General features: G+C 50.9%; 2 protein-coding genes across 2 annotated transcripts; both read left to right on the forward strand.

The window, feature by feature from the left end:
* Positions 1-6940: 6940 nt before the first annotated feature.
* Positions 6941-10670, forward strand: LOC128908863 (acyl-coenzyme A thioesterase 5-like). The gene is made up of 3 exons (XM_054199795.1): positions 6941-7550; positions 9268-9470; positions 10089-10670. Exons 1-3 carry the CDS (start codon positions 6941-6943, stop codon positions 10668-10670), a joined length of 1395 nt encoding a protein of 464 aa, XP_054055770.1.
* Positions 10671-12724: 2054 nt separating this feature from the next.
* On the forward strand, positions 12725-19672 carry LOC128909492 (acyl-coenzyme A thioesterase 1-like). The gene is made up of 3 exons (XM_054201231.1): positions 12725-13445; positions 15905-16107; positions 17735-19672. The coding sequence occupies exons 1-3, from the start codon at positions 12836-12838 to the stop codon at positions 18338-18340; spliced, it is 1419 nt and encodes a 472-aa protein (XP_054057206.1). The 5' UTR covers positions 12725-12835; the 3' UTR covers positions 18341-19672.
* Positions 19673-19730: the final 58 nt, after the last annotated feature.

Genomic DNA, 19730 nt, shown 5'->3' on the forward strand with positions numbered 1-19730 from the left:
CAGCACAGGCCCAAAGGCCACGCTGGATGTGCAGCGCGGCAGTGCGCAGGCCCTGGGTTAACTCTGGTGGGGGTCACTAACTGTTCCATGTACAAGAGTCTTACCTTCAGGATCGCTACGCTGACTTCCACTGAGACAAATGGTGAGATGCCTAAACGTGCTGCAGCATTTCAGACCTAGCAACAAGCTGATCTCACAGTTTCGGAATAAGAAAGTAATCTATCTGCTTCATGCTTTGTTCCCTATATAAAAATAGGACCACATTTTCCATGCATGTTTGAATTCATAATAATTAAATATGGAATGCATAATAAAATAATAATAATAATAACAACAACAACAATAATAATAATATAATTCTATGAATACACTTGCAATAGCAATATTTCATCCTTCTCTAATGTCCTCCAGCACTGAAGATCTCCATATTTCTTAAATATCAATACTTTTCAACTTGCAACCCAAGGCAAGGTAAAAAACTATGATTACCTTTATTTTACAGACAATGGCTAGCAAGGAAAATTCTATGTACCTTGCCCAAAAGCAAAATTTACAAAAGAAAGCCATTTGCATTAAGTTAATAGCACAGATGTTGCTTTCATGGTCTCTCACTTTCTAGTATGTATGCAATCAAGTACAAAGAGGTGAGCCAACATTAAGTTCACCCAATTCCCTTGATTTCTGAGGTGTCTTAAATTACAGTGTTTATTTGGATCATATATATCCTATGGCTTTTTATAATATTGGATCCAAAGGTACCATTTTTGGGTACTGATGATTTTTTAGCGCAATGGTGCTGATAAAACAGGCAATTGCTTGATTTCATAATGTTTCATAGCAGTTAGAATTTCCCATACCCACACATGGGTCAGCAGCCTCCAAGCAGGGGCTGCTCCCATCGAGGAGAAGGAGGGGGGGCTGGTGACCAGCTCGTATTGCTCCACTGCGGCAGATGGACAAGCTACGATAGCCTTGAGCCTACTGATAACATATATGCATGTGAGAGCCCTCCTTAAACCTTCTGATGTCACACCTTATCACTGGGGATCTGGCATTGGAGAGGAAAACATGTCCAGACAACCAACTGGCATTGTAATTTTCTCTATACTTCTTACATATGGAAGATCTCCCTGGGATATATTCACCAGGAAAATGGAGGAGACTTTCACCAATCCCTAACTGCCCTTTGTTTTCCGTTTCCCTGCACAAGAGATGGCATCTTCATGCGACCTAAAGCCGTTCAGTCAGAAATGGGCTTCCAAAATGACCTCATGGGGGTGAAGTGGTTTGCAGAAGGCGAGTGGAACTGTGAAGCTGTCATGCCCACGGCAGGAAGTGCACCTTGCAAATTCACCTGGAATTCCAGCTGGAAAGTTCTCATCCAAAGGCTAGCTAAAACTATTCCCAGGCCTTACTGTCAATGTCCCTCCACTGGAAGGAAATGGGAAAAGCGCAAGAATACACTTGTATTACAACCTATCTATGGGTGAGACAGCTCTGCTCCTCTGAGTGATTGTACACTACCTGCCACAGGGCGCTTCCTCTGTGCAGTTTTCCTCTCATCACATCTAGGACCTCACCCCTCATGATAACCACACACAGCAATATGGTCAATGGCCTGAGGATGGCTGCCAGAAGGAAAGGGATGGCTGAATACATTAGAATCAGTCCTTGATCAAACACTCAGTCTGTCAGAATCCTAGGTGTACCCTTAGTACCCCAAGTGCTAAGTACCAGTACTTAGATGCCCTAGTAAGATTCTCCTCCACTAGGAAGAATCCTATTCACTTACTAGGAATTCATGCTATTCACCACACGTAGGTGATCTCCAGTATATTGTTTTCAGCACATGAACTTTTGTTGCCAATTCCCCACACGTATGAATTCAGGGAAAGGGGCAACCTTTTCCAAAGGAAGCCTGCATTTTCACCAAGTTTGGGAGAGAAGCCATGGTACGGGGCTGAAGCTGCTGCTTTGTGTTTGTATTGCAAAATTTATATGAGAGATCAGAAGCGATAAAAGAGAATCGGTAGCAAATGAAACTCCTAGGCCCTTCCCTATTTTGTAATCCATGCTCCCACAGACAAAACCTGTGGGCCTGCCCTAGCGCGGGTAAGGCCCTCTTTCTGGGTGTGGGCAAGAAAAGCAGGTGGCAGAGCCAGAGGGAGGAAGGGACAGGAGCCTTGGGGCAGCATGCCTGGAGCTAATGCGGCAGAAACCCTGGTGGCTGCCATCACCCCTATGTACTTTGTGCAGTCTCTCAGTGTACCTTCAGCGGTAGTCCAGCTAAGAAGTTGTGCTGGCGCTTGCCTCAGGTGGTGTTCAGTTCAGCATTAGTTGACTGGCTGAGTCTTGAGCACAGCCTTTGAAGTACCGGGGAGACCTCTCTTCTTGACAGGCACTTCCTCTTTCTTCATCACTGAGCAGGCAGATCATTTCTGCAAAGGCAAGTGTTTTGTTAATCAAACCAGAAAAATGTTTGCAATCTCAAAGAAAGTAAATGCTAGACATATTTTTCTCCCCTTTCCACTCAACACCAGGAGCAAGGAGTCCATTTTGAACCAGCTGGCCATCTAAGATGGGGGACGAGGCAGTGTGAGGCTCGTTCAGAGGACCAGGATGATGCCTGGCAAGAGATCTAGGCTTTATTCTACCCCACCAGCAAGCACACCGAGGTCTGAAGGAACCTGAGTTGACGGGGGCTTTTTCATTTATTGCATTAATATTGTTCACACCCGCACCAGTATAACCCCAATAACAGGGCTTGATATACCTACAGCTGCGAGCAGAATTGGATTCACATTTTCTATAATTTTCCTGATTTTTTTTTGAGCAGGCATTGAGGAAAGGGATAGCATTTGAATTGATCTTAATTGAACAGATCATATGCAATATGCTAATTTATCTTGCTGGTGGCCTGTGAACTTTAAATAAATTTCTGTACTCTCCATATAACTGTGGTCTCCCCATCTTCAGCCCATACTTTAAAGCAACTTTCACCATATGCATCTTTTGCTGGAGAGATTTCACCACATTTATACTTCTGGCCCAAATACGGTCCAGTCATCCGAGAAGCTGTTCTGCAATCTTCTCTAAAAGGATGTACGCCTGCTCCTTTGTGTTTGGGTTGCAAAATTTATGTAAGAGATCAGAACTGATAAAAGAAAATTAGCAAATGAAACTCCCAGGCCCTTCCCTACACGAGATATTTTGTAATGCATGCTCCCGACCGGCACAGCCAAAACCTGTGGGCCTGCCCTAGCGCGCATAAGGCCCTCTGTCTGGGTGTAGGCACGAAGAGCAGGTGGCAGAGCCAGAGGGAGGGAGGGATGGGAGCCTTGAGGCAACCTGTGGCCACACCAGCTGCCATCATTTGGCGAGAAGTGCAAGAATTTCTTCTGTCACTGGCCAGGGCCTTGCTGGGCCAGGGCAGCTGCCAGCCCTCCCGCTCTCTTGGCCGGAGGGGTGAGCAGGAGCTGGACCAGGCATGGGGACCATGCCACAGGCACACACAGTGCCCTGTGCCCAGTCCCGTTACCTTGTGCCCAGTGCTGGGCTATGGCAGACCAAATGCAAAAAGTCATTTTCAGGACCGAATTGATGTTCCTGAATAGGGAACTAACTGGGACAGCTGATTTCACATGCTCAGCTTCCCACTCAGCAGCAAGGCCAGGCCTCCCTCCCCTGCCTCACCCCCACCGCTCCCCACAGCCCGTCTGGCCAGCTCCAGCCACAGTCAGCCTCTTGTTTACAGTTTTGCTCAGAGTTTTTTTTTCTCCACTATAATTTCACCACATTGGAGTTGTCCTGCACTGAGGTGTCCCACTCATGATGGTCAGTTTCTGGTAGTACTGCCTGCACTGTCATCTCTACACTTTCTGTTTCAGATGATGCTGGGTTTATACCGACTGCTGCTCCATGGTTCTTAAACACAAGCAAACTCTTGAAGTCTGTTACCGAAGTTCTTGAAGACCATGCTGTTTTAATATCAAACAATTTTGTCTTCTTAGACTTGTGGAGGACAGTGGGATTGTACGTCCTTATGCTTCTTCTGCTGTGTAACTGGATTCTTTTTCCATTTCTTGTATTTAACGCCTTTGGTCTGGCTTCTGCAGGGGCTACTTTTAGAACAATGGCTGTTAGTTTAACCTTATGTTCTAGCTCAAAGCCTGATACTCCTTCTTTTACTGTACTGAGGACATGCTCTGTAGGGACGAACAATGTGATTACCAATGCATGTATCAAGACTTTTCAGCAAAGGAGAAGAAGGATTGGAAATCCTACACTTGCAGAGGGCAGCACATCTCGCGTTCATATTCCGGCTGTAAAGTCTGCTAACTGATGGATGTTCATCCTTTCTCTTGTTTTAACAGCAGAAATAATGATCTGGGCATGCATAGTCTATCCCTAAACTGCTCCTAAAAGTTGCATAACAGTAGAGTGAAACTTAAAGCAAATCCCAAGCATCTGAGACAAACTTTTTAGAGGTTTCAGTTTAACTCTCCCTGTGGCTCCTCTTCTCTCTTCCAAGGCAAATTACAAGAGGTTCCTTCAGACACCTGCTAGGAATTAAAATGGGCCAAGTGGTGGCAAAGGGCTGGTCTGGGAGCAGGAAGAGGAAATTGAGGGAAGTCACCGCACAGATCATCTCTGCCAATGCACCTTAAACAAGATGCTAAAACAATTGTCAATTATTAGCACTAAGATAGATTTGCATCTTACGCAGGTGGTATTTGTCTTTCTGCTGCTCAGTATCTTGCCAGTTAATTTGCAGTCATTTAGCAGCTCACAGCTAAATGACTGGTCATGTCCTTTCCCCAGAAGATGCTCCTTTGCAGCTCCTGTTGTGTACCTCATTTGATGTGTTCTAAAGCAGAGAAACATTGAAATACATCATTTCAGGCAATACAGGTCTTTGTCTTGTCTGCTCCAGGAGAACACCCCTTGCCAGGGATCATCGACATACACGGACTCAGAGGAGGTCTCTTTGAGCACAGAGCCAGCCTCCTGGCCAATCACGGCTTTGCCACACTGGCCCTGGCTTATTATCAATATGAGGATCTGCCCCAGCAGCCAACTGAACTCCACCTGGAATATTTTGAAGAGGCGGTGAACTATATGCTGCAGCACCCACAGGTAGGAGCACCCTCCATGTCCCCTGGGCTCCGGGGAGCACTTCTCCAAAGTGCCTGTCACTTTGCCTGAGTTATCTCTGGAGGAACCTGCTGAAATGCTCACCTGGCATGGCTGGCATCTGCCAGGAGTTTGGGTGTCTGAGTTCTAGGAAAGAGGTAGGGTCAAGCAGATATGCACTGGAAGGGCAGAAGATGGGTACCATTCAGGTATCGTCACCTGGAGTGACAGAAATGGTATCTGAGACATAATAGCTGGGGAGGTTCCCTATATAAATATAGGCATCCCTATTTCCCTTTGTACCCCATAGGACACCACCCCCTTTTTCACAAGCAGGCAGTCCTGGGTGGGGAGGTTCTCCTCCGGCCTGCCAGGGGCCATCATCCCTGTGAGTCCTGAAGGGCTGCCACCTCCCTCATGGACTGCATCTCCCACTGCTCTGCTCAAACAGCCATCTGGGGTGTCTCCTGGCTACGGGTGTCCTCCCAGCCAGCCTGGCACACCAGGGCAGACCTCAGAGCTAGCAGCTGCCTCTCAGCCCTGTCCTGTTTTCTGCACCTGGGCATCCTTATCCAGGGCATCACAGCCTTTCCCTGCCTGGCAGGTTTCGTAATAGATGTTATCAGCAGTTCTGGCTGACACCTGTGGGACTGCCCTAGCATGGGTAAGGCCCTGTGTCTGGGCGTGGGCAAGAAGAGCAGGTGGCAGAGCCAGAGGGAGGAAGGGATGGGAACCTTGGGGCAGCCTGTGCCCATGACAGATGCCATCATCTGGCCAGATGTGCAAGACTGCAAGTCCCAGGAGAGGTCAGGAGAGCAGCACTGGGCTTGTGTGGCTGTCTCTCCCCTGTGGTGCTCCAAGGCCATGGTCCCATGCGCCCACCCCAGCACAGGGCCACACCAGCCCCTCCTGGGATGCCCCTGCTGAGCATGGTGGGCTCCCATCCCACATGTGCTTCTGCAGAGCATCTTCCCCCAGGGGGTGGGTGAAACCTGAGCCCTCAACATGCCCCGTTGCTCTGCCTGCAGCCCCACACCAGGGGCTGAGCACAGAATGCCTGTGGGATGACTCCGCGCAGTTCCTGCTGCTGCAGCAGAACTCTCTTCACATGCCCTGGCACGGGACAGGAGCTGGAGCACAGGGGAGTGGAGAGGTGCTCTGTGCCAGACTGTGCCATGCTGCCCCAACCACTGTCCCCATGCCTGCAGCTTGTCACACATGACAATGCCCTGTTGGCTTCAGGATCATGGCGCAGGGGTGGCCTTTCTGGGGGCAGTGGTCCATGGGGGTGGCAGGACCAAGCTGCCAAAATGCGCCCAGACTGTGGTGCCAATTGCCTGCAGGTCTGCGTGCAGCAAAGCGGGAGCCTTTTCCAAAGGGAGTGTGCAGCTTGGCCGACTTTGGGAGAGGAAAGACAGAGCCTGTGAGAGAAGCCCAGAGAGGAGAGCTGCAGCTGCACCTTCACCTGGATCCAGTCCTGCAAGGATGGTAACCAGCAGCCCTGGTTCAAAGAGCTGCCACCACAGCAGATAAGCATGGTATTTGCCAATAAGTGTCTGGGCAGAGCTGCCGCCCTTTAGAGATGCTCCTGCAATGCCAGGGAACTGGCTGTGCTGATCCCACCCTGCCTTGGGCGTTGACAGGGCCGCGGCGGTGGCTTTAGGCACCCCTGATGTCTTCCAGCACACTGTGTCGTCACACGGCTCCTGCCCTGATTCTCCTCCCCACGCCTGTGTGTGGGAAGCTGCATCTGTAGAAAAAGCCTCATCTTGAACGCAGACACAGTGGATGCAGCAACCCAGGAGCCATGTGGCAAGTCACTGCCCTCTCCCTGTGCCGGGCAAGCTCCCGCGGCTGGCAGAGGCAGCTGCCCTGGCCCAGCCCCGTGCTCGCAGCCCTGCGGAAATGCAGCCCTGCATGGACCCCCGGGACAGCCCCTGCCCGCGGCCTCTCCTCCATGGCCCCCTCCGTCCGCCTCTCGCCTGCCGCCCGCAGCCTCTTCGATGAGCCACTGGCCATCGCCGTGCAGGGCCTCGGCCCGCGGCAGCCGGTCACACTGCGCTCATCCTTGCGGGACGAGACGGGCGAGCTCTTCCAAGCCTGCGCCCGCTACCAGGCAGGGGACGACGGGGAGCTGGACCTGGCCCGCTGCCCCGCGCTGCCGGGAGGGAGCTTCTCTGGCCTGGAGCCCATGGGCCTGCTCTGGGCTCTGCAGCCCCAGAAGCCCTTCTGGTGTATGGTGAAGAAGGACATCCAGAGGCCCTTCCTCCTGCAGCTGGAGGTGTTTGATGGCCACGGGGAGCCCCCCGGGCGGCTCCTGGCCCAGGCACAGCACGAGCGGGCATTCCTGCGGGACGGGGTGCGGAGAGTCCCGGTGCGAGAGGGGAGGATCCGGGCGACGCTTTTCCTGCCCCCCGGTGAGTACTGGCCGCGGCCATCCTGTTTTCCATAAACCAATGTTTTGTAGTGCAAGCTGTTCCATGACCTCTGGAAGATAAGTCCATGAAAGGCCCTGTCCTTCCCTCCCTCCCTCCTTCCCTCCTGCACTACCGACCAGCCTGGCCATTGTTCCCAATTCACCTGGCTATACAGCTGCCAGAGCACGGATGCAGAAGCAGGCAGAGGGATAATCTTGCTTCCCCAGGGCAGCAAGTGGGAGTGAGCGTGCCAGGAGGGCTGCTGGAGATGAGGAGCTGCAGAGGAGAGTGGTGGAGAGGGGCTCTGTGCCAGTCCTTGGCAGTCCTCCTCACCGGGAGGGTTTGGGGCGTCCTCACTCTCCCCCCAGCACAGTAACAACTAACTATATAGTGACCACAGTCTACCATGCTGGGGTTCCTGTGGACAGCATCATTTTGTAAAAGGGGGAAAAGGAGGGGCTCAAGAACATTTGCAGGAATGAAAGCCTGCAAGAAGGCAGAAGGAAGAGACAATTATTTCATTGCTCTGAAAAAGGTGCAGAGCACCTCTCTGAGGTGCAAGATTTGCCCAAGGCACCACCAGGCTCCAGCACCTTCTGGGCAGCTCCACAGAGACTTCCCGGCCAGAGTCCGGGTGCAGGAGGGCTGATTTCACAGGCTCAGCACCCCACCCACCAGGGTGGGAGAGGCCGGGGCTCCCTCCCCTGCCTCACCTCTGCCCCCACCTGATGACCAGCACATGGAAGAAGACACCTGCATCCATTTTGTATCCAAAAGGTCCTGCCTCCCCTGAGCTGAGGCGCTTCCAGTAAGCCAAACGCTGGTGCATTTTCTCAGCGTCCCCTGACCTGCTCCTTTTGTGTGAGTTTTGAAATGACAGGCCCTTGCCGCATTCCCTGACGCTTTGAATTGTTTCCTAGCCACAGGACAGGAGTTTATTCTCATCCTGCCACCACCACAGCAAATCTTCAGCTTAGCAAGCCTGTAAGCTTGGCCTGTAGTCAGTATTTCTGTTACACAGTTCCACTTGGAGATGTGTTTTGCCACCATGATTTCCCCACACTCAAATCATCTCTCATGCACCAAGCTACCCCCATCAAGATTCTCAGTTCCTGAGAGTGCTCTATGCCCTACATTCAGATTCAGGAGTTGGATATTCCTCAGCAAACGTCCTAAGGGCACATAATGGTGGAAACCTTAAAAGGCTTTTGCTATAGTAGCGTCCCACCTCCCTTGAGGAGCCCCCACAGCCTTATTCAGCGTTACCACCTTTTCTGTGCATGTTCAGTTTCAAGCCCACAGAGCACTGCTTCACACAGCTGAGCCATGGGACACCAACAGCTGCACTCCTGACCTCTGGGGTACACAGCCGCTGCTTTGAGTGCTCATAGTCTATGAGGAGTCAGTAGATGTGCTGTTGCTTGCGTGCAAACTGCTGCAGAAGGAAGAGCACACTGCAGAAGTACTGCCTATTCCTAAAATAAATAAGGGTTTGCACCTTACCCAAGAGGTTCTGCTCCTAAGCCTTTCTTTCTCTGCAACACACTAGAGTTTTTTCAGATGCTGACACCACACTGCCGAGTGACTGATTACGTCTTTCCACAAAAGATGCCTTCCTGTAGTTCCCATTGTGTATGTCATTTGATGCGTTCTAAAGCAGAGAAACGTTGAAATACGTCATTTCAGGCAATACAGGTCTTTGTCTTGTCTGCTCCAGGAGAACACCCCTTGCCAGGGATCATCGACATACACGGACTCAGAGGAGGTCTCTTTGAGCACAGAGCCAGCCTCCTGGCCAGTCGTGGCTTTGCCACACTGGCCCTGGCTTATTATCAATATGAGGATCTGCCCCAGCAGCCAACTGAACTCCACCTGGAATATTTTGAAGAGGCGGTGAACTATATGCTGCAGCACCCACAGGTAGGAGCACCCTCCATGTCCCCTGGGCTCCGGGGAGCACTTCTCCAAAGTGCCTGTCACTTTGCCTGAGTTATCTCTGGAGGAACCTGCTGAAATGCTCACCTGGCATGGCTGGCATCTGCCAGGAGTTTGGGTGTCTGAGTTCTAGGAAAGAGGTAGGGTCAAGCAGATATGCACTGGAAGAGCCGTGGAGACAGATCACAAAGCAATCTCACATTAGAGACAGCTGAGACATAACAAGGTGGGACAGTTGTGAAGGAGACACCCTTCACAAATTGCCACCAAATGTCCTCCTACAGTCCTAGAAGTGAAAACTAAAGAGCATCTGCCAGTGTCTGAGACTAACAGTTCTTAGCTCTGTCCTACAGCCTGTTGGCAAATTGGTGAAAACATGTTCCCCCTCTCTTGGCTGATGTCAGTGCACCAGGGGGCATTATCAAAGGCAGCGGTTTGAAGGGGGAAGCATGCTGTGCACTTGTCCACAAGAAAAACTGATCATTGGCATCACCTCCTTCACGGTGTTTTGCAGACTCTTACAATTATACAGCGTTCCCCACGAGGAACTCGCTGTTGTGTTTTTCAGCTCAGTATTGATGGGCATTTCCTCCTTTCTACCAGGTGAAGGGACCAGGGGTCGGACTTCTGGGTTACTCCAAAGGAGCTGATCTGTCTCTCGCCATGGCCGCCTTCCTGAAGAACATCAGAGCTGTTGCTTCCCTCAATGGCCCCGTGGCCATTACCTGTATTCCTCTCTGTTACAAGGATAAAATCATCCCCGCTTTACCCGTGGATGAAAAAAAGATCAAGGTCATTGATTCCAATATTCTTGATTGTTACGACACCCTTATTGACCCCTTTCAAGCCCCTGGCAACCAAAGCCTGATCCCACTAGAGAAGGCTGAGGCACAGTTACTATTCATCGTGGGACAAGATGACCATGTTGTCAAAAGTGACTATTGTGCTACTGAAGTCTGCAAGCTTTTGCAGGCTCAAGGGAAGGAAAATTTTCAGATTCTCTCCTACCCTGGAACAGGCCACTGCATTGACCCTCCCTATTTCCCTTTGTACTCCATAGGACACCATCCCCTTTTTCACAAGCGGGCAGTCCTGGGTGGAGAGCTCGGGGCTCATTCTAAAGCTCAGGTTCATGCTTGGCCACAGATCCAGGCTTTTTTCAACAAACATTTAAATGACAACTAATGGGCAAAAAATAATGTGCAAGCAACAGGCAACTTTGAACTAACAGATCTGATAAACTCTTTTACGTTTATCACGTCAAACATTGTTGACAGACTGTAATACAGCTACAGTATCTTCTATGGCTTTGCACAGCCGTAACTCCGAAAAGAACTGGGTTGGCCTTTTCTGGTTTTCTCTGAGCTTTTTTGCTCAAGTGTCAAGAAACAGAATGGCAAAAACATTTGCGTTATCTCGCAATAGAACACATCACGTGCAAAATGTTCGGTCACATTTCTCAAGAGCTTTCTTTTCTTCTAATATTTGACAGTACTTTGCATATCACTGTGGTCTCCACAGGCATACCCTGTCCTCAGCTCGTACTTTAAAGCAACAACTCTTAAATGCTAATTGTGGAGCAGGGAATTCACCACTCTTAGGGAGAATGTCTCATCACAAATGGAAACGTCTCTCATCTCTGTGCCCCTGGAAGTGCGTAAGAATGGATGCTACAGCCTGGATGCCAGGGGGGTCTCTGGTTAACCTCGGGGAAGGGTCGTTTTCCCTCTGTGTCTTCTTTCTGTCTTCACTTCAGAAGGGAGTGCTCTGGCTCATGGATACTTCTGGGCACAAGATGTCATGCAAAAAGCCATTCTGCTTAATTTACAGCCACTGTGATCTTCTCCCACATGATGTGGAACATTTTCACCTTCATTATTAGGGTGAGAACTGTAATAAAGAGCCTGAGATTTGAAAGCCATGGAGTCATTTGCTATGCTTTGGTTAGAAGCCGGGATCTTTGCAGCTCCACCACCCTCACACCCCATGGTGGAACCTGCAGCAGCTTGGGAGCAAGAGCTGCCCAGGTGGTAAGAGGAGACAGAGAAGACTGACACATAGCCCCCTTGCCCTCACTCTTCCACTGCTCTTGGGGCACCAAGTGTGGAGGAGAAGGAGTGTTTCTTAAGCCTTCAGCGCCCTTTCCCTTAGCATCTGCTCTAGAATACGTTCAAGCTTGTGATCCAATCCAGCATTGCAAGCCAGGGTGTGCTGTTCTCAACAACAGGCGAAGTTGCCATACATTGAGGACTGGACACCAGACAACATACCCTAATGCTAGATGACAAAGCATCTCACCTGTTTAGGATAGACGGGTAATCTCCATGAGGAACAAAAGACTGCTGAGACTCTGCCCAATACCCCTCACCACTTAGTGTTTCAAACTAGGACAATGCTGAGGATTTCCTCAGATGTTTTCACTTGTTTCACACCACTAAGTCAGATATAGGGAGCTCTGAGCGAGAGGCACCTCTACCTGCATCTCCCAGGAGGAGTCAGGGAGCCTGAGTCCCTCTGTAGTTTCCTTTGGAGCAAAAGGTCCAAGTTCTGGGTAAGACAGACCCAATGGCCTCCTTTTTAAACCCCTGCATAATCCATTACTGGGAAGAGCCAGGTGTTTCCTGACCTGCCTAAAGAGTCTGTGAAAGTGCTTCTCCCTCACCCCTTCGGCACCCCTGACAGCCCTTCCCAATCCCTGGCTGTGCAGGTGCCAGGGCTGGGCAGAGCCAGGTGGAGAGACAACCTGCCTCGCCCAGGCCTTGGGGCAGCCAACATGGAGGAAGAAACGCCAAGAGGACATGAAGCAACACCGGGCTGGCGCTGGTTTGGCTTCTCCCCGCCTCGGCTGCGGCTGGGGCTGGCTCCCCTCCCTTGGCCGAGCCGCTCGGCCACGCTCAGGGTCGCTGCCGGGTGGCTGGAGCCCCTGCGCCGCCCGGGCTGCCCCGGCTCTCTGCGGGCGGCCGCACACAGGCCCTTCCCTCTCCGCGTCCTGACTGTGAATCCTCATCGCGATTCTGCTCGGTGGCCCGTCAACACCCCTTACCCGCCCTGACCCGCACGTCCCCTCGCCCACAGCCACCGCCCGGCCCCGGGGAGTCCAGGGGAACACCGAGGAGCTGCCGCCCCAGAGAGGATGGGCCTCGGACCACAGAAGGCCCGGCAGAGCCCGCCCACCACCGGGGAGGGGCGGGCAAGCAGGGGAGGAGGCGGGCAGGCGGGCAGGGTGAGGGATCTGGCGTCGTGCTCCTCCCCGCCGGGGACAGCTTCCGCACCTCGTGCCCGAGCCCGGCCCCGGTCCCGCGGGGACCTGCCCTGAAATCCGCCCACAGAGGCGGGAGAGACCCGGGGCCATGTGGCAGGTCACTGCCCTCTCCCTGTGCCGGGCGAGCTCCCGCGGCTGGCAGAGGCAGCTGCCCTGGCCCAGCCCCGCGCTCGCAGCCCCGCAGCAACGCAGCCCCGCACGGACCCCCGGGACGGCCCCTGCCCGCGGCCTCTCCTCCATGGCCCCCTCCGTCCGCCTCTCGCCCGCCGCCCGCAGCCTCTTCGATGAGCCACTGGCCATCGCCGTGCAGGGCCTCGGCCCGCGGCAGCCGGTCACACTGCGCTCATCGTTGCGGGACGAGACGGGCGAGCTCTTCCAAGCCTGCGCCCGCTACCAGGCAGGGGACGACGGGGAGCTGGACCTGGCCCGCTGCCCCGCGCTGCCGGGAGGGAGCTTCTCTGGCCTGGAGCCCATGGGCCTGCTCTGGGCTCTGCAGCCCCAGAAGCCCTTCAGGCGGCTGGTGAAGCGGGACGTCCAGAGCCCCTTCCTCCTGCAGCTGGAGGTGTTTGATGGCCACGGGGAGCCCCCCGGGCGGCTCCTGGCCCAGGCACAGCACGAGCGGGCATTCCTGCGGGACGGGGTGCGGAGAGTCCCGGTGCGAGAGGGGAGGATCCGGGCGACGCTTTTCCTGCCCCCCGGTGAGTACTGGCCGCGCCGGCCTCCTTTCCCCGCAGGTCCTGCCTCCGCTCTCGGCCCTGCACTCCCAGGCCCAGAGCCAGACCCCCTCCAGACTCCCCGTGAGCCCCGTAGCAGGCAGAGGACGAGGGGGAGCTGGACCTCGCCAGCTGGCACTGGTCACTCTTCAAGGATCCGCCTGATCAGCCCGACCAGCTTTGATCTGGCCACGCTCCTCACTCTACGTGAGCTAGAAGTTGTGAGTTTGTTTTATTGACTTGTATTGGACGTGAGGGCATTGATCACCGTACCCATTTCATTTCCAAATGCTGTGGGAAGTGGCATCAGCCAGTCTTCAAGGTACCTTTCCTCTACCTGGCTGCTTTCCAGGGAATTCAGCTAGTCATTCTTTGAGTAGGTTGAAGGTTGCTCTCCAAAAGTCTAGAGTCCTAAGCTTCCCTTCCTAGCCTCTCCACAGATCCTGAACTTAATAATGTCATAGTTGCTGCAACCCAAGCTGCCTCTTGCTGTCACATTTGTCCCCAGTTCTTCCCCATTTGTGAGCAGAAGATAAGTAAAGCATTAGACAGGTTTGCCCTTAGGGTATTTTTGTTAGAAAATAATCTTAGAGAGGGTCTGTGAGGTTTTCAGATTGACTGACTGTTAAAGGAGAAGCTGCTGCCCGAGCATTCACACACTATTCAAGGAGTGGCACACACACCATCTGAGTCTTCAGCTGCTCGGACCAGGGTCCCTTTGCAGCGGGCAACTCCAGTGAGCTGGGTGGAGGGGTGCCCCTTTCGGCTCCTCACCCACACACTTACTCTTGGGCACGCTTCCTCCTCCCTCACGCTCGACCCTAGTTTTCCCACAGCAGAGTTTCACGCATCAGATTTTATAAAAATAAATAATTTAATTGAAAGGTACAGCAGCAGGGTCAGCTAACTGGATGCCTTCAGAGAGGGATGTCGAAAAAAGAAATCCCTGGCAAATTATACCCTTGTGATCTCTACACCCACCCCTCACGTGCTCTTTGCATGCTGTTCACGCATCTTTTAGTCCAATGGTGATTTTTGGTCTGGAATCTTCTAACATCTTATGGGATTCTTTTTCTGTTTCCAGGCAGGCAGGCTGTTGACTGCTCTTACCTTGTTTCTTTACTGTCTCTGCAGACAGTTGTGGCCTCCTTATCTTCTGGTTTATACTCTTGTGCGCCTGCGCTTGCTGGCAGAACGTGGGGAACTGAAAAGTCACAGACTTATGGAAAACACTACCAAAACATCAGCATGTTATCAACATTTTCCTTATACTAAAAGACTAAACACACCACTGTACCAACTGCTGTGAAAATTACTAAGAAAATTGACTTTGTTGTAGCCTAAAGGCTTCCGCAGATCTAGCTACTCACACCAAGTAAAGGTAGGCAAACAGCATAAATCACACCGTATTATAACCCCAAGTAATTTATTGTAATTAAAACTTACTTATTTAAGCTAAACAACATCTCTCAACGTGACAAATGCTGTGCTGTCCTCCGAGCAGCTGTCCGGACTTCTGCTAGTTGTCTGCAGGAAGCTTCATCTCTTGCCTCCTCTTGGTTGAGTGGTCTGTAGCAGCTGCACCACCACCACATCCCACCTTTCCTTCCCTCTGTGACCCAGAGGCTTTCACCAAACATGTCTCTGGAACTCCATGTACTCGAGGAGCTCCTCTACGTAGTATGTGCCTTCCCTTCTCCCCTTTCTGCCCTGTCTGGCCCTGATAACTCCTCCATGATACTGCCAAAATCATACATGCTGTCCCCACCAGTGTCACGAACTGTGATTGCATTGTTAGCCCTGTGGCTGGCGGTGAATTTCCAGTTCTTCTTGTTTGTTGCCCAAGTTCTGCGTGGTAGTCTGCAGACACCTCATCCTGACTTCTGAGCAGGAATGGGAGTCTGCCTCTTGGCCTCCTCCTTTCTATACTTTGTTTGCAGCAATCCCTCTCAGCTATGGACCCTCATCAGGTTAGCAAGGCTGGTTGCAAATACTTTCTTCTCTTAATCCCAGAACAAATGGCTATAGTACATTTACAGTGAAGCTGGAACCATCAAAAGATGAAATTTCTTGGATCAGTCTTCTGAGAAATACACTGGGGGGAGGCCTCCTGGGTATTTTTGAATCAGAGCTTCATACCTTTGCAGTGAATTTACATGATAAAGAGAACTAGTTGTGACTGTCGAGGGATCCCCGCCCTTCCAGCCACGTGTTTCCCGATGTTATCCAAAACATTATCAGGCCTGCTATTTTGTGCTGTCCTGTTTAATCTTGAAGCAACGTAGCCATTTACTGAAAACTGGCACAGTAGTTTAAGACCCTTAGTACCATTCTGCTGCTCTATGTTTTATTCTTTTTAAAAACAACACATTCCCAGGCCTATGAATTTGGAATATAAATTAAAAATTGTAGGTTAACGTGTCCTATTCCATGGTCTCTTACAGGAAATGGCCCCTTTCCAGGAATTATTGACTTGTATGGAACCGGAGGAGGACTCCCTGAATACAGGGCGTGCCTACTGGCCAACCATGGCTTTGCTGTGCTGGCTCTGGCTTTCTATGGCTATGAAGATCTCCCCAAAGAGATGAAGGAATTCCACCTGGAATATTTTGAAGAAGCCGTGAACTATATGTTACAACACACCCAGGTTGGTTTGTTCATTGACACTCTCTCACTACAGGGAACTCTCATTAGTCATTAGTCATCTCCATTCAACTTGGCTGTAATTAATTTGTTTTATATCTTTAACTCCCATTACAGTAGTTCTCTGGAAGATTATTCCCGTTCTTCCTTTTGGATACTAGTTGCCTGGAGGCTTATTTGACTTCCAGTGGGGCTTTTAGGTTTATGCTTTGTAGAATGTCCTTCAGAACTAAATGCCCTTTTCAGCCTTGGGGCACACGATAAGCTTCCGTGATCTGGGTCTCAAGGAAATCCACCAGTACACATTTGTTGCTGTGTATTGTATAAGCTGTTAAAATCATGCCAAATGTTGGTATTTGTTGAGTGTGGGTTTTAGTAGCTAGTTGTGAACTTGGGCATCCTTCTAAGTTGACACCTCTTGGAAGAGAACCCTGATCGGTTCTGCATCTCCTTCCAAGTAGCTGTGTATGACAATAATTAGAATTGCATGAGGTAACACTTGGTTTCTCTGGAGAACTCAAAATAAATACCTTCATCAACCTCAGAAAGATGAGTAGTTGTTAAAGGTCTTGATTGCTTTTCAGTCGCCCTAACCCTAACTGCTCGTGCCACAAAAAACTCTGAAAATTGCTTTTTCCCCCCCTTTTTTTTCCCTGAGAGCATTACCATAGCATCCCACGATCACCTCCACTGATAACCTCACCATGTTGTTAACACATTACAAAGATTCAGACACGTTTCCATGCTTCAAAGTCAGTGGGTTTGGAGCCTATTACACTGGTAAGATATTTTATTATACTGGTAAGATACAAAAGGTATTAAATTTAGATGATGTCTCAAACCGTTTTTACCCCTGAGGGTCTTTGGATATTGGAGCAGTTGTGATATTAGCTAGCCTTCTTCCAGTGGATTTCAGCACCCCATAAGATCATTTAGCTTTCCTATTCTAGTTAACTCACCTGTGTAAAAGAAGTTGAAGGTAACCTATTCTAGACTGACTCCAGAGGACTGGACAATTTGCTTAGAAAAGTGGTTTTAATAGGTTATTTTTTTAAGATATTTTTTCATGAGTAAGCTACCCCAGAATACTTCCTGTGAGTCAGACACCAAGCATATTAGAGAAATGGGAGGGCAGCTGGTGTGGAGTCTGCTACCCCGTGTCAGCTTCTTGACAGGGGAATAGAAGACAGTCGTTGAACATAAGTTACCATAGCTATTGACAGTATCATAGTCATGGCTGACTTTGAGCATTTTGCACTGAAAGAAAGCATTTGTAGAAGAGGCTTCCCCTGCCCCTTCCCTCTTCTTCCCTGAACCGTCTTATAAGCAAAGTGAATCTGGGGCTGCACATTTGCATTGCTTTTTGGAAGTATAGCTGTACCCTCTGCAGTACCCTTCAGCACTGAGCATTGTAGTTTTGTTAGGATGATCCTGTAGTCTCAGCAGGGCTTATGATCACAAATCAAGCACGGAACAGTGTCCCAGTGTCCCTCAGATGTGGGTTCTGTGCACATTAGATGCCTGCATCTGGGGTCCAAACTTAGGACAGACGGTGCTGCGAACATGGCAACATTTTAAAGAAGTGGCATGCCATGGTTCATTGCTTGTGGTTTCTCTTCTCTCCCCTCCAGGTTAAAGGTCCAGGGATTGGGTTGCTTGGAATCTCGAAGGGTGGTGACCTGTGCATCTCCATGGCCTCCTTCCTAAAGGGCATCACGGCCACCGCCCTTATCAATGGCTCAGTGGCAAATGTGGGCGCAGTACTCCGCTACAAGGACATCACCATTCCACCCCTCGGTATCGATGTAAAACACATCAAGGTCAACAAGTCTGGGATTGCTGATATTGTGGATGTACTGAACAACCCACTGGAAGGGCCTGACCACCAAAGCTTTATCCCTTTGGAGAAGGCCGAGTGTCGCTTCTTGTTCATTGTTGGTCAGGATGATCGCAACTGGAAAAGTGAATTCTTTGCAGTTGAGGGGAGCAAACGTTTGCAAGCTCATGGGAAGGAAAAGCCTGAGATAGTCTGTTATCCTGGTGCAGGGCACTACATTGAACCCCCCTTTTTCCCGATGTGTGCAGCCTCAATGCACCTGCTGGTTGGCAAGCCTGTGGTGTGGGGAGGGGAGCCCAAGGCACACTGTGAGGCACAGGTAGATGCTTGGCAGCAGATCCAAGCTTTCTTCTGCAAACACCTCATGGGCAAGCCATCTGGAACATCCAATAAGCTGTGATGTGAGTTAGGTTACTTTACAGGTGGAGATGCTAGAGTTTCAAGTTTGTTTTGTTAAATGGCTCTGAATGAGAACAAAGAACATCAGAGAATAAGCTATTGGGTTTCTTGGAGGATGATAGTGGGCGAGAGCATGAGAGCTGCTTCCTTTTAACACCATCCTTTAACCTTGGTTAGAGGTCTTGGCCTCCTGTTGTGTGTAGGATGGGATTACAAGCTGTGGAAAAATGATGGTGGTAAGGCTGGGTCTGCTTTGAATGTGAATTTAAGTGGAAGGCAGCTCATCCAAGCTGAGAGCTGGGATGAAAATTTGCCTTAGCTATCTCAGAGGAAACATGTTGTATGCCCTTACCAGAGCCAGCTTCGTGCTCTAGTTTTTTCTGGAAGCAGCAGTTTCTCTTCCTCCAGCAATCTTTCTGTTCTCCCTGTGCACTTCCATCTCCTTTGTTGCTTCTTCCTCTTCTCCCACGTCACTGAAATGCATCTGCCTTAACACTCAATATCTAATATTTCACTTACCAAAAGCAGCAATGCTTTGCTTCCATCCCCAGATTAACACATCTCCGGCTTATAGACAACAGCCCATACACAGCCTGAGGCGACATTCTGAACACATGCAATAGAAATGAGACATTTGTACAGTTTTGGAAAGTTTGTAAGCACGAAGGAACGGCAGGATCGGGCCCGTTGGTAGTCATGCCTAGAACTGCTGGTGGGCATCTCCTCGGCGGGGCTGGGTATCCCTGTGTAGGTCCCCAGCACTGTTGGAGGGCAGTTGCTCCCTGCCTGTATTTTCCCTTCATGCCTCCACAGCTGCCCGCTTGTAAGTGCTGCTGCAAATGGCAAGGCAGTGAACCGGCCCGGCAGCTCCCTGAGCCGTCGTCTTTTCCTTGCTGCCCAGTGCTGTGCGGGCCAGGTTGTAGGGGCTGCCGCTGTGCGCGGGGCGGCGGGCTGGAAGGGGCGGCGAGGCGGTGGCCATGCCGTGGTGGGAACTGGTCTCTCTCCCGCCGGGCCCTGCCGGCCTCCATTTCTACTTCTCCTCAGCAGCCAGGGGTAGGGGGGCCCATTCTCCCCGCGCCGGGGGGCTGTCAGTCATGTTTGCCGCCCAAGGGTGAGTTTGACAGAAAAACCACTGAATACTGCTCGTGGGGCGCTGGCGAGTTTGCATTATTGTATATAAGTAAGTTTTTAACACGTGAGTGCCTTACAAAGCCAAGCCGAGCGTGGATATCGTCTAAACTTGCTATGCGTGTTTTGGGTGAGTTCTGTTGGTGTGCGTTTATGCGGTTTGCATTCACTGTAATTTTTTTTTAACGGATTAAACGGAAACGTTAACCTCTACCGACGGCTCCCGATGGTCTGAGGGAGGGCGGGGGGGGGGGGGGCGGAGG

This window comes from Rissa tridactyla, chromosome 4 (genome assembly GCF_028500815.1).
Source record: "Rissa tridactyla isolate bRisTri1 chromosome 4, bRisTri1.patW.cur.20221130, whole genome shotgun sequence".
NCBI classification, from domain to species: Eukaryota; Metazoa; Chordata; class Aves; order Charadriiformes; family Laridae; genus Rissa; species Rissa tridactyla.

Excerpts from the sequence above, each read along its gene's own strand:
- LOC128908863 (XM_054199795.1), top strand. The coding sequence starts at position 6,941 with ATGTGGCAAGTCACTGCCCTCTCCCTGTGCCGGGCAAGCTCCCGCGGC. Across the intron at positions 7,551-9,267 it reads GACGCTTTTCCTGCCCCCCG|GAGAACACCCCTTGCCAGGG; the intron begins GTGAGTACTGGC and ends TGTCTGCTCCAG. Across the intron at positions 9,471-10,088 it reads ATATGCTGCAGCACCCACAG|GTGAAGGGACCAGGGGTCGG; the intron begins GTAGGAGCACCC and ends CCTTTCTACCAG.
- LOC128909492 (XM_054201231.1), top strand. The coding sequence starts at position 12,836 with ATGTGGCAGGTCACTGCCCTCTCCCTGTGCCGGGCGAGCTCCCGCGGC. Across the intron at positions 13,446-15,904 it reads GACGCTTTTCCTGCCCCCCG|GAAATGGCCCCTTTCCAGGA; the intron begins GTGAGTACTGGC and ends GGTCTCTTACAG. Across the intron at positions 16,108-17,734 it reads ATATGTTACAACACACCCAG|GTTAAAGGTCCAGGGATTGG; the intron begins GTTGGTTTGTTC and ends TCTCCCCTCCAG.